This window comes from Cyprinus carpio, chromosome B18, assembly GCF_018340385.1.
Source record: "Cyprinus carpio isolate SPL01 chromosome B18, ASM1834038v1, whole genome shotgun sequence".
Lineage (NCBI taxonomy): Eukaryota > Metazoa > Chordata > Actinopteri > Cypriniformes > Cyprinidae > Cyprinus > Cyprinus carpio.
This window is the reverse complement of record NC_056614.1, coordinates 6806394-6820937: the sequence shown is the minus strand read 5'-3', so window position 1 is coordinate 6820937 and position 14544 is coordinate 6806394. Positions and strand designations below refer to the sequence as shown.

At 40.1% G+C, this 14544-nt stretch overlaps 1 protein-coding gene across 1 annotated transcript; it reads left to right on the top strand.

Annotated features, from left to right (window-relative positions):
• Positions 1-1591: 1591 nt before the first annotated feature.
• On the top strand, positions 1592-12326 carry LOC109068354 (sodium- and chloride-dependent GABA transporter 2-like). The gene is made up of 14 exons (XM_042743742.1): positions 1592-2929; positions 3017-3151; positions 3509-3649; positions 3745-3832; positions 4050-4182; positions 4371-4505; positions 4699-4802; positions 5007-5131; positions 5277-5387; positions 5832-5971; positions 11110-11212; positions 11312-11412; positions 11576-11746; positions 11894-12326. Exons 1-14 carry the CDS (start codon positions 2791-2793, stop codon positions 12032-12034), a joined length of 1767 nt encoding a protein of 588 aa, XP_042599676.1. The 5' UTR covers positions 1592-2790; the 3' UTR covers positions 12035-12326.
• The last annotated feature ends 2218 nt before the right edge of the window (positions 12327-14544 follow it).

Genomic DNA, 14544 nt, shown 5'->3' with positions numbered 1-14544 from the left:
TGCGTTGGTGAAACTCATGCATCTAGCAGGAACTTAATAAACAAAATATTCATATTGATTCAAGCATTTAACATTTACGAATAAATTAAATGTCAGTAATAAACAAGACTGCACAAATTATAGCGATCACGAGGAAGGTCCGCGTACAGTAAAGTGGATAGTATACAACACCCCCTCAGTTATATTCAGGTCTATAGTGCCCCCTGCTGGCGCAGTTTTGTAAATTCTTAGAGAAAATTAAGTCGTTATAACGAGAAAACGAACTTCGTTATGTCGAGATAACGAGAAAATTTAAGTCGTTATAACGAGAAAACGAACTTCGTTATGTCGAGATAACGAGAAAATTAAGTCGTTATAACGAGAAAACGAACTTCGTTATGTCGAGATAACGAGAAAATTAAGTCGTTATAACGAGAAAACAAAAAGAAAAAAAATTATAATGGATGGCCGCTTAGAACTTCCGTAGGTAGCTGATAAAACAATGTCAAATAATTTAACAATCTGTTAATTTACAGGACTGTTTGGATGAAAAAATTCACTAGAATAAGTCTGAATTTCAGTATGATTACTGGATTACTGTAGGCTTTCCAAAGCTACACTTGAGAGAGGAAAGCCTACAGTAATCCAGTAATCATACTGAAATTCAGACTTATTCTAGTGAATTTTTTCATCCAAACAGTCCTGTAAATTAACAGATTGTTAAATTATTTGATGATCATTTGATGATTGATTTGAGTCCTTATATGTCATTCCAGCTCTCAATTCATCAGATCGTTAATAGAGACTCCAACACTGTAAAAAATAAAAAGTTAGCTCAACTCAAATTTTCTAGGCAACCGACTGCACAGAATTTTTGAGTTGAAGATATCAACTTAATTTTTTTAAGTTTTGAAGAACTACTGTACAATTATTAAGTTGCGTCAGCTAAGTTTTTCAAGTTATGACAACTATGTTTTTTTAATTCAAGTTACTGGAACTTTCAAATTTGTAAAAGCTTACTATTTTGAGTTCAGATTACCAAATATTTTACTAATAGAAAACTTCGTCACAGCAGATGAAACAGCAATTACTGTTGTTGAGGTAATTCATTTTTTTCAGTTTTCTGGAAACAAAGCAAAAAATAATGTTTGAAAAGTCACCACATTAAAAAAGTGAAAGTGAAGTGAAAGTGAAAGTGACGTGACATTCAGCCAAGTATGGTAACCCATACTCAGAATTCGTGCTCTGCATTTAACCCATCCGAAGTGCACACACACAGAGCAGTGAACACACACACACTGTGAACACACACCCGGAGCAGTGGGCAGCCATTTTTATGCTGCGGCGCCCGGGGAGCAGTTGGGGGTTCGATGCCTTGCTCAAGGGCACCTAAGTCATGGTATTGAAGGTGGAGAGAGAACTGTACATGCACTCCCCCCACCCACAATTCCTGCCGGCCCGAGACTCGAACTCACAACCCTTCGATTGGGAGTCCGACTCTCTAACCATTGTATCTATGACATCATCCTTAAAAAAAAATGTATGTTTGTTTTCAAATGACAAAGGTGAAAGGCTATGACAGTCCAATAAGCAGACAACATTGTCTTTGTTTGTAAAACATCTTACAAGACTATTATATCCAGAAAATAAACATAACCAGTTTAACATACTCTAGGCCTCAATACCAGACACACAAACCTCAAGAACGGTGACAACCAACACATGATAAAAATATGAGCTCTTTACATCACAGTACAACAAATAACTAACAATAATGATAAAACAATAATAAAAAAGTTGAAATTAAGTGAGCAAACAGCAAAACAATAACGCTATAACAGTAACTGCATCATTTATTCACGCTGCAATGCATGCTGGGAACTCACAAAGCCTTAACATTTCAACAATATGAAATTCTTTGTTCAGACAACTGTGTTTGACTAGTTGGGGCAACATTTGGGGTAATTTTGTTGCTCTGACAAGGATTTTTGTGTAGTTTCAAGAAAATAGCATTTTTTGGTATTTTGAAAGTTTTCGTAAACTGGAAAATGAGAAGTTTCATTTTTTACAGTGAAGAGCTTAAATTAATGGTTTAGATAGAGGAGATATTCAAAATAAGTACTGTTGGTGTGTCTCTTTAGGAACAGGCTTGGTAAACACGTAGCAAACTACTTGTTCAAAATAGTAGCTTGACTGTGGTGTGACTTCTTTAAATTACAAGTAGAATAGAGACAGATTATGATAGAGTTTCAAAGTGGATTTGAAAGGAGAAAATGACAAAGATCCATTCTACTTCACCACAGAAACTAAGGAAATGTATTTATTTATTTATTTATTTATTTTTGCTTGTTTAATGTTTTATTTAAAACATGGTTATATATGAATTTTAGGACAATTAAGTGGAAAGACCTATAAGAAGTTCTGGGCCATGAACTAAACCAACCAAAAAAAATGTCCATTATATACAAGTTGTACATGATCACAACAAAACAGTTAACAACAGTTAAATGTTTTTCTTGGTTTAATATTAATTGGAAGCACATGTCTGCTGCATTGAATGTCTTCCTAGACTGGAGGCTTGTTTTAAAACCAGTCGCTTTATTTACTGATTTTGCCTACCTGTCTTTTCTGTTTCTAAAATAATGTAACTGTGGTTTTCAGTTCAGCTGGGGAGGATCTGTCAATGAACAGCTTGACACATTTGTATAAACTATTGTTAACCAGAAAACTAGCCAGAATGCAGTACATCAACCACCACTGCAGAATTAGTGCAGCCTAGACATCAATGGAAACGTGTGAAAACTGAACGGAATGGACAGAATAGAAGGACAAATAGAGGAGAGAGGGCACTGGGGCAGTAAAGCAGAGTTTCTTCTGGCTGTGGCAGGGAATGTGATTGGACTGGGTAACGTGTGGAGGTTTCCTTACCTCTGCTACAAGTATGGAGGAGGTATGAAACCAGCTACAATACACTTAATCCCTTAGCATTATGTCAGTGATATTTAAATAATGTGTTTTTGCATTGGTGTGTTCTCAGGGGCGTTCCTGATACCCTACCTGGTGTTTGTGGTTACCTGTGGAGTGCCTCTGTTCTTGCTAGAGACAGCTATGGGACAGTACACACAGGAAGGGGGCATTACATGTTGGCATCGGCTCTGTCCATTAGCTGAGGGTGAGAGTCATAAAAACATCTATTTATAAGATATCTTTAAAAAATGTTTAATTACATTCCGTTAATCTTTTTGCGTTGAAACACCATGCAGTTTTATTCATATGCCAAAGTGGCAGTTTATCTTTATATAAGCTATTTCCTTTTCCCTTTTTTCTTTGTTAAATAAAAGATATGAATATATGTTTCAGTAGAAAAAAGACTTGTGAAAGAAACCATCTGGTTTAATAAATAATCAGAAGAAAGACACAAAACTCAAAGTGCATGTAGTGTAAAAGAAACCAGCATTCATTTCAACTGGGTAAATCATCCTTTAATTCTTTAACTCTTCTAGTCATTGTATCTGTTTCCTTTTGTCAGGTATTGGCTATGCAGGACAACTGATTCTTCTCTACAGCTGCATGTATTACATCGTCATTCTGGCCTGGGCGCTTTTCTACCTCATCTTCTCTTTTAGCTCCCAATTGCCATGGGCCAGCTGTGACAATACCTGGAACACAGGTTATGATCTAAATAAATAAATAAACAATGTTAAACCCATCTGCTGCCATCTTCTGAATATCAAATCTTTATTTCCCACTTTTTCTTTTTCTTAGATGACTGTGTAAATCTTGCTGCAAAGAATTTGACCCTCAACCGAACAACGCTGATTAATTCAACACCTGCAGCTACTGAGTTCTGGGAGTAAATAATTAAAGTGATACTGAGTTTTGCAGGAGGACCATCAAAATAAAGTGTTAGCAGATATTTAGCAGACAGTTTACTAATACTCTAATGACTGAAAGTTGGCACGTAGTTACGTGAAAAGTTACTTATAGTTAGTAGAATGTCTAAAGTGGACTATCAAAATAAAGTGCTACAAAAAAACAAAAGCATATAGTTTCTGACTCTCTTATTACAGACGCAGAGTGCTGTCCCTCTCTGGAGGTATTGAGGAGATCGGGAAGATCAACTGGGAGATTCTTCTGTGTCTTATTGCAATGTGGGTCATTTGTTATTTCTGCATCTGGAAAGGAGTCAAATCTACGGGCAAGGTGTGCAAAAATGTCACTTTATTTGTATGTACTACATTCTGAAAGAAATCAATTAGTTCCATTTATTGGTAAGAAATTAGTGTTTTGTCACATTGCTTTCAACTATGTGGCAGAAGGACGATAAAAAAAAAAAAATTAAAAAAAAAACTATTTTTGGCAATAATTTAATATTGCAGTTGTGCCTGTAGGTGGTGTATTTCACAGCTACATTTCCTTATGTGATGCTGCTTGTGTTGCTGATTCGTGGGTTGACTCTTCCTGGAGCTCTACAGGGGATTGTGTTTTACCTGTACCCTGAACCAGCCCGTCTCTTTGACCCACAGGTAACCCCACCATCTGCCCTCTACCACAATGTGACCTTATAACCACATATAGCCTAAAACTAATGACTAGATCACATTATTATTTAACATTTTTAACGTATCACTACATTTTAACATTAAAAAGTATGTTTTTCTTTTCTGTAACTACCAACACATTTATACTATTATTATATTGAAATTGCTGTGTGTGTAGGTTTGGTTGGAGGCCGGGGCTCAGATCTTATTTTCCTATAGTGTGTCTGTTGGCACTCTCACTGTTTTAGCAAGCTACAATAAATACAACAACAACTGCTACAGGTTAGTATTGATGCATACAATAAAATTACAAAGAATAAGAATATAAATGGGTAAACAATTTAACAAATTAACTATTTGTTATGTTGTATTAGCTAAATGAAATTCTTGAAACGTATACTGCAAGTGTTTTTTCAACCAGCAAATGCTAGAAAATGAATGATGTTGTTTGTGTGTGTTTTTTATAAACTACTGTATGTCTATCAGGGACAGCTTGTGGCTTTGCGTTCTGAACAGTTGCACAAGTTTGGTGGCTGGCTTTGCTGTGTTCTCAGTCTTGGGCTTCATGGCCCAAGAGCAGGGCATCCCCATTGCAGAGGTGGCAGAATCAGGTAATGCAACATTTCATGAAAACACTGGATGTATTAATTAAAAGTGTACTGAAAGCATAATGAATTACTGCAAACAGAGACTGTATTCAAGTAATGACTAAAAATACGTACTACTCAAAATCCGATCTCGAACTGTCTCTGACAGGGCCAGGACTAGCATTCATAGCTTATCCACAGGCAGTAGCTATGATGCCTCTTCCTCAGTTGTGGGCTGTTTGTTTCTTCATCATGATTATTTTGTTGGGGCTAGATACACAGGTGAGCTAAAACTGACTAATAAGTGGTAACAACTTGAAATGCAAATCACTACAAATTTTGCTTTAACAATATAAAATTAATCAAAATTTTAGTTTTCTGAATGCTAGTTTAAAATTTAGATTTAACATTTATATGTATAACTAAAATTATATTTACACTGACTATTTATAGTTTTGTTATAAAATTAAATGTGTATATCACTGAACAAAAAGATTAGAACAGAGAAAATAGCAGGGTTCATGAACTGCAAACATTTTATTTAGAGTATTTTCATGCTTGTGCACTATAATTACAACAGCAGCTCCAAATTCATCTGGGATTTTTTGGTGTTAGTTGAAAAAAACAGCATTCAGTGTGTTGAAGGGATAGTTCACCCAACAATGAAAATTCTGTTATCATTTACTCACCATCATGTTGTTCCATAACTATCACTTTCCCTTTGAATTTGTATCAATGGAAGCCGTCACAACGTCAGTGATGGACCTGTGCCCCATGATTCTGCGCAGAGAAGGACGGCGAGAAATCTTCATACTGCTCTTCTGTCTCATTTGCTTCTTGGGCCAATTCATTATGGTTACAGAGGTCAGAAGAAACGTCTCCAGTTTACGCATGTAACCATGGTTCCCTGAGGGAACAAGACGCTGTGTCGAATATGTGTAATATGTGTAATCAGAGCAATGGATGGGCGAGATGTCACAGGCGGGTGACGTAGAGACCAGGAAGCTATAAATGCACGTGCGGTGGAATCGGTGTCAGCTTCTAGTAATGAAGCAAGCACTCGCAGGGATGCCGGAAGTATGGCACTGAGATGCAGCGTCTCGTTCCGTCTGGGAACAATGGTTACATGCGTAACCTGGAGACATTCACCTTCAGGAACTCTAGCTGCATCCAAACGCTATGGGAACGAGTATGCCCACGCCGCCAGACTTACAAATCCCTGCCCAGTGTGGTAGAGCACAGCTAGGGTGAGAGAACAGAAGAGCCCAGAGTGGCTTGCATATCTAGGCCATAGAACCTGATAAACGTGAGGGGTGTGGACAAATCTGCAGCGTTGCAGATGTCCTGCATAGACACACCTGCCAGAAAGGCCTTGGAGGCCGCCACACTTCTAGTTGAGTGCGCCTTGACCCCCAGAGGTGAGGGGAGATCTGAGGACTCGAGGCTATGGAATAGCATCCTGATCTACAACTTAGCATAAGCTTCTCTGGCCTAAGGCATCAACCTCAGCACAACACGGAGGAAACGTGTAACCAGGGGGTGTCTGCCCACTGACTGGCCACTGAGAGGGGTGTCGTAGGCCGAAATGGCCACCACCAGACCTTCGGGGTGGAGTGGGTCAATCATGTGGAGAAACGGGCCCTCAGAAACTCCAGCACTGTACTAACTGGGCAGTCAACTGGGTCGAGCTGGTGGTCTCCGCACCAAGAAGTGAAAATGCTTCCACTTCTATGTCTACAGTTTGCTTGTGGAGGGAGCTCTGGACTGGAGGATGGTCTCAACAGCCTCAGTTAAGAGACTGGAAGCTACGAGTTGTGCCCCCTCAGAGGCCACACTCACAGCTTCCACAGCTCCGGGTGGGGGGTGAAAGATTGTACCATCTGCCTGTGAAAGGAGATCCCTCCTGACAGGAATCTCCCATGGAGAGTAGTCAAAGAGGGAAATCAGGTCTGAGAAACCATACTCGGCCCGGCCAGAATGGGGCCAATAGTAGTAGATGGACCCCGTCCCAGCGCACTCTCTCCAGAACTCCTGGGAGCAGAACCTTTGGGTGGAAAGGCGTACAGACGAAGCCCGGCCACATCTGTACCATGGCATCCAGCCCCAGTTGAGCTGGATGAGTCAGAGAGGGGACAGTGCAATGTCTCTCGAGTTGCAAACATGTCCACCTGAACCTGGCCAAAAATTCTCCATAACTGCTTCACCACCTCAGAGTGAACGCTCCATTCCCGGGGCCTCGGCCCCTGCCTTAACAGGATGTCTGCTCCCATATTGATATGCCCAGGGATGTGAACTGCTCTCAAAGAGGAGTTTGCCCTGGGACCACACAAGTATCTGGTGTGCCAGCCTGTAAAGGGGGCTCAAACGCAGACCTCCCTGGTGGTTGATATAAGAGACCATCTCTGTGTTGCCGGTGCACACCAACACATGGCAATCTCTTAGGTCCGGGAGGGAGTGTTTCAATGCTAGAAACACGGCCAGCATCTCCAGGCAGTTGATGTGCCATGTGAGATGGGGGCCACTCCACAGAAAAACTTGAGCGGCCACTCTTAACCTCTCCCCAACCATCTGTGTTACACGGTGACAAGGAGCTCTCAGCACCGGGCCCTGAGACAAGATCCAAGGTTTCCTCCACATGTTTAAGGCAGGAAGGCAGCGCCGCGTGACCTTGAGCATGTGAAGCAGGATTCCCCTTGAGGAGAACCCCTTGGTCTTGAGCCACCACTGTAGGGGTCTAACAGCAGGCCAAAAGGTATCATGTTGGATGCAGCTGCCATCAGACCCAGCAGTTTCTGAAACTGCTTGACAGTGAGTGACTGGCCTTCTCTCTCTCGCAACTGCGGAGAGGACCGACTCGATCCAAGTAGGAGACAGACTTGCCTGCATTGTGGTCGAATCCCATACCATGCCCAGATAAGTGGTTTTCTGTTCTGGAGAAAGCACACTTTTCTTGGAATTAAGTCTTAACCCCTCTTTCATGTAAGCGAGAACGACATCTTGATGCCAAACCACCATCTGCTCAGATTGAGCTAATATCAACCAATCATCGATAGGTCTGGGAAAATAAATCGATGAATCGCAAATAGAGAAATTATTCAGCATCGATTCAGAGATTTTCTGAATGCATCGCAATTTTTTCTTGAATCTATTCTGAGCTTAGTTTCGAACAGCAGATGGCACTGCATGCTTTAGAAACAGCCATACTCTGCTTGTTTCCAAATCCTTACAAGCACTTGAACCTAAAATAATAATTCATAAAATTTGAAAAGGTTGAAGCGAATTACACAGGTGTTCACAGTGAGCTGTGTTTACGTTAATCGTCATACGTCATAAAAGCATTCTATGCTGAGGGGAAATTACAAGGCTCAGCATAACGCACTAGCTATCTTTTGCACTCTTCTTCATGAGGAGATAAAACTGGAATGCATTCTGAAAATCTAAGAATCGATGCATGATTTTCGATGTGGTTGAGTATGTGGATGCCCTGAAGTCACAGAGGAGCCAGAAAAGCATTCACACTCTTTGTGAAAGTGCAGAGTGAGAGTGCAAGGCCGAAGGGAAAAACCTGATATTGGTAGACATTTTGCCCCCGAAAGCCAACTTCAGGAACTTCCTGTGATGGGGAAGGATTGAGATGGGCCGAGATCTAGGAGTGGAGGCCTCAGCATAACAACTCTAAAACGAGAGGAGGCCTTTACTAGCCTGAACTCACAGACTGTCCTAGCGGAGCCCTGGTGAGCAGAGCCCTCAGAAACTCTCTGTAGCGAGAGGAGGCCTGACTCGCAGCACAACCCTCTATCCTTCTGTGGAATGATGAAGTGCCGGCTGTAGAACCTGGACACTCAAGAGAGTGTTTACTTCTTGTTCCATTCCCAGAACCTGCTCGGGGCCCACCAGAATGGGAATCACCCCATTGAACTGAGGCAGAAGAGAACCATTCTGGATTCTGAAGCCTCTCTCTACAGTGTGCAGGACTCACCGAGATACATTTGGCAGTAGTTGCCAAAAACAGGCACTGAGGAGAGACGGGCACCGTGTAATGTGGTGTACACTGCTCTTCCCCAGAAGGGCCTGCCTTCTGAAGTCCTGAGACATGGCATCAGGACTCTCATAACTGGAGTCTCCTATTGAAAACGACAGTCCTCAGACCCACGTCATCTCCTATGAAGACTAGACTGATAGAACTAGAGCCTGCTTGGGGCAGGAACCAATGAGGCATGCTTGGCAGGGGCCTACTAAGGGAATCAGTCTCTTGAGACTGGCCTCTGGTGCACTTAGAGCGGCTAGGTCGGTGCCCTGAAGCGGCGAACTGGCAGGAGACGGCCAAACTAGCTGCTCTAGAAACCTCTAAAGAGGTAGCGAGCCTCTTAGCACCGCTATGTTTCTGGGCAGTAACTGAGAGAAGTGCTCACTGGAGACCGCTGCACCCTGAAGCACCATGAGTGGCAGGGTTGGCAGACTGATCTCCTGAGGGCACTGAGGAGAGACAGGCACCGTGTAATGCGGTGTACACCACTCTTCCCCAGAGGGGGCCGGCCCTCAGAAGTACTAAGCCATAGGCATCAGGACGTCTAGACAAAGACTATCCAGCAAGAATGACGATCCGCAGATACACCAACATGCTCTTACTCAAGAACATTTTTATCCCAAGAGCCCCTGTATATCTAACTTCTCATAGTCAGATTAAATTCTTCATTTAATTCCTCAGAATTAAATGCAGACAACCAACCAGACGAGTAAACACAGTCTGGTGTGATGATTCATATAAAAAACAAAAATAATGTAATGCACACGTTGCCTCTGCAGTGTGCGAGCTACTCTGTTACACAAACAATATCAATCTCCTTGGAGAAAGATAGCTGCAGCCGCAAGCTTTCATTCAGAGGAGGAAGAAACCGCAGCGCGGGCTTCCGAACCTCAAGAGAGAGTGGTAGATCTAGGGAATGCGGGTGGGGATAGGGAGAGTCTGTCTCCAACCTGTCCGCCAGATTACATGCGATCCTTGTGATCTCAATCGCCGCCGTGCCTCAGCAGCAGCAGGACCGCAACCGTGAGATCACAGGCACGGACACACTCCTCAAAGCGTGCCCATTGAGAGCAGAGCGTTTTGCAGCAGGAAAAGCACAGTCAGCCCCCCGCTGAATCTGGTGGGTGAAAAAGAAAATAGGGACTCGCCCGTCTCCATTCTCTCCACCGGATCCATATGCGAAGACCACAGGCACAGGCACAGGCACAGGCGCAGGCACCGCTCCGCCTTGGCGAAAGTAGGGCCAGCACCATGAGGAATGCTTGTGAACGCTCCCTCCTCAAAGAGAGCCTTCCTCGCCCAAATACTTATTTTTTGCTGAAGCTTTGCCATACTGGAGCGTGGACAAACAACACTAAGTGGACAAACAACACTAAATAAGACTCACAACAAATAGCTACTGACACACACACAGAGCACTTGCTGAATGACAGAAAGCTGACACTGGTTCCACCACCCATACTTTTATAGCTTCCTGGTCTCTATGTCACCCACCTGTGAGGCCTTGCCCATCCATTGGTCTGATTTATACATATGATTCAGAGCATCGTCACGCTGAAGGCGTTCCCATAGCGTTTCGACGAAGCTTGAGTTCCTGATGGGGAACTGTGTTTAGTGTGAGGAGAGTAAAATGAAAAATATTTGAATTTCCCTCTAGGATTAATAAAGTATCTATATATCTAAAATGAGTTATCACACTTAAAAATGAACTGAGCCTACAGTATAAAAGCTTAATGTTAAAATGAACAGTAAACCAATTAATTAACAAACCAAAAAAAATAAACTGAACCTATAAAGGCCTAATGTTAAAGGCCAATGTTCAAAAACATTTTTATCAAGCTTAAATTTAAGATAAAAAATAGCCAATTTAAACTTCTAAAATTTCCATGGAGAGCTGTAATTTGTGTTTTATATTATTATTACAACAAAATACCTTAATCTGGCCCTGGTTGTAATGTTGTATTGTGACTTGCAGGGGGGGATGTATGTATTCCAGTTGTTTGACTACTATGCCTGTAATGGAGCCTGTGTACTGTTCCTGTCTGTGTTTGAGACTCTGGCCATGGGTTGGATTTTTGGTGAGTTGCACACAAGCTAAAACCATAACATGATAAAGCCAACAGAATAAACTGTCAATGCTGGAAAGCCAGTGAAGCTAAGTCTTCTACACACCACAGGGGCTGAGAGAATCTTTGACATCATTGAAGACATGACAAAGTCACGGCCCAACTACATATTCATGCTGTGCTGGAAATACCTGACTCCTCTCGTATCTGTGGTGAGTGTCACAGCATTCTGATTGGGCCTGTTTTGTCCTGTAATTTATAATATTTGTAAATATCTGAGCCATTTCTTAATCATAGTGTTGAACTCAGTTCTTGACATCTTTTTTCTTTTGCATCCTTTTTTACTGTTTCTCTTTCTCTTCTGTCCATTCACAGGTGTCTTTTGTCTGTTCTATGGTAGAGTACACACCCCTCACTTTTAACCGCTGGTATGTGTACCCAGACTGGGCGTATGCACTAGGCTGGTTACTGGCCCTGTCTTCCATTTTACTGGTGCCTGGATGGGCGCTGGGTCAACTGTTTGCTGGGAAAGGGAGTCTGAAACAGGTCAGGAGAAAAATGTTTATCCCTGGCATTTTATAAGATAAACAAGGCAAGAAACAGTAAATGCTAATCTATACAACTAACCAAGAGAATATGTCTAGTCCACTTTCCACCTCACTGTTGTTTTCCCGTGTTTGTGTGTCTTGACAGCGTTGGCATCACCTGTGTAGTCCTGATCCAGAGCTTCCTCTCACCAATAAACAAAGAGCTGAAATGAAGGAAACTACTTTCATTGCAGAGATGGAAGATTTAGTTAGGGCAAACATAGATGAAGATGAAAATAGACACTAAAAAAAATTTTTTATAGTCAATATTTTCATTACTATTTGAGTAAATAGTCATGAAGGATACTAACAAACTGCAAAACAAGGCCCAGATTTAATTCCTTTATCTCTGCCAACAACTAGTAATCCTATTTGCTCAACACAGAGTCAGAGGACATCCCTAAACCAGACAAGTTTTTTCCAGAGGTGGAAAGAGTACAAAAATATTCTACTCAAGTAAAAGTACCATTACATTAATGACATTTTACTTAAGTACAAGTAAAAGTACCAGTCTAAAAATCTACTCAAGTAAAAGTAAAAAGTAGCTCATTTAAAATTTACTCAGAGTAAAAATTGAGGCAAAAATGGGACAGGCCAAGGGTGTCAAACTCAGTTCCTGGAGGGCCACAGTCCTGCACAGTTTAGATATAACCTTGATTAAACACACCTGATCTAGCTAATCTAATAATTTAGGCTTATTTGAAAACTACATGATATGTGTGCTGGAGCAAGGTTAGAACTAAACTCTGCAGGGCTACGGCCCTCCAGGAACTGAGTTTGACACCTCTGGGATAGGCCTATTAATCTCAGACTAGTTGTTTTTAATTAAATGAATCAGTTATTTAGAATAATAAGACATTTGGGATGTTACCAGCCAAATCAGTATCAACAAACTCATCTTTTCAATGCAGAGGAAATGCAGAAGCTTCATTGGAAGTGGCATTTAGATTTATTTAAACAGTTTAGTGCAGGACAAGAATGCATTTAGCCTGCAGTTACAAATGCATGAATAATGTTTTGATATGCAAGACATAAAATGTTGAATGCTCATTTGAAATTATAAGAAATTAATTATATAAAAAAAAAAATCTAAATTGAAATTAAAATGGCCAGTATGTGTCAGCAAGTCACTGTTAATAAGTGAGTCATTGCGATTGAACCAATCATTTAAACGGTTGATTCATTCAGGAACTAAACACTCATGTTCATGTTGTCATGTTGCTCAGAGATGCAAAACTGTGCTTTAGTAGCTGTGTTTGGAATGATTTTTTGTTGTAGAAATAGAGCAAAAACAGGCAATATGGTGTCTAAAACGCAAGTCTCTTAATTAAGTTGTTTACTAACCTGTTGTAAAAATATATATATTTATATATATATATATATATATATATATATATATATATATATATATATATAAATATATATATATATATATATATATATATATGTGTGTGTGTGTGTGTGTGTGTATTTGTGTGTGTGTGTAATCATGATGATTTTTGGAGGAAAAGATTTATTATATGAAATGATATAAATATGTAAATTTTCTGCCCCTATATCTTCAATTTTGTGATCATTCTAAATGCATTTTACAAGACTGAATCATACAGTGAAAGAACGCACTATAAATGCACGCGCACATCATTGAAACAACAATTATGATATTATCGCAGACGATATATATCGCACACTCCACGCCATTGTCTTTTTGGCTAATGCAAACCTCTTGCTAAAATGTCAAAGCTTCATTTTAACCACCAATGCAACGATGTAATTATTTAGCTTACATCTACATGCTTGCGAATGGTTGATGTCGAGATTTTACAAGCTGCTAGTTTGGTCTCCCTAGGCAAGCACAGCTTACACTGCATAATAAAGCATAAATATGGCCAGGGGTTCACTTCATTTCCTTCGAGTTCAACTTCAGAATATGACGGGGTTTAGTTTTCAGCGGTGTCTACACCACTAACGCCTGTTTTGTCTGTCTGCATCTTTCTTGTGATTTTAGTTTTAGATTTGAAGTTTGCCCTCCTGTCCATTGTTTACTGCAAGCAATTTTTTTATTTTTTTATTTTTTTTACTCAGTAATTAATGTGTTTTAAAATGTAGCGAAGTACAATACTTCAAACAAAATATACTTAAGTAAAAGTAAAATTACTGATTTTAAAAAAATACTTTAAAAAGTAGAAGTACACAAAAAAAAGCTACTCAATTACAGTAACGCGAGTAAAACATAAAAGTTACCTCCCACCTCCCTTATTTTCACAGTATTTTAGAGTACATATATCTATATTAGGGTTGTCAGTCGATTAAAATGTTTAATCTAATAAATTACAGGGTGCAACGATGAATTAATCTAATAAATCTAATCAAACTAAATTTGGTTGTAAAAATACCCACAAAAGATAATTTAAAACTATTATTGTGTTAAATGTTTAGGCTACAGCGGCCTAACGTAAAGTATGGAACATAAAAGAAAATAATTTGAGAAACGTTGTAGTATTTTTTTTTTCTTTCATACAATGAATGTCACTGGTAACCAACAGCTTAGAGACCACCAGCCTTCAAAAAACCTTATTTTATGTTGTGCAAAAGAAAGTAGTCCTAAGTCATTCAGGTTTAAAACAAGATGAGGATGAATAAATGATGACAGAATTTATTTATTTTTGGTGAACTTTCCCTTTAATGTTTGTTTTTTTTTTTTTTTTTAAATAAATGAAATGATACGCTAACAAAGAAACTAAAACTACCAGCAGG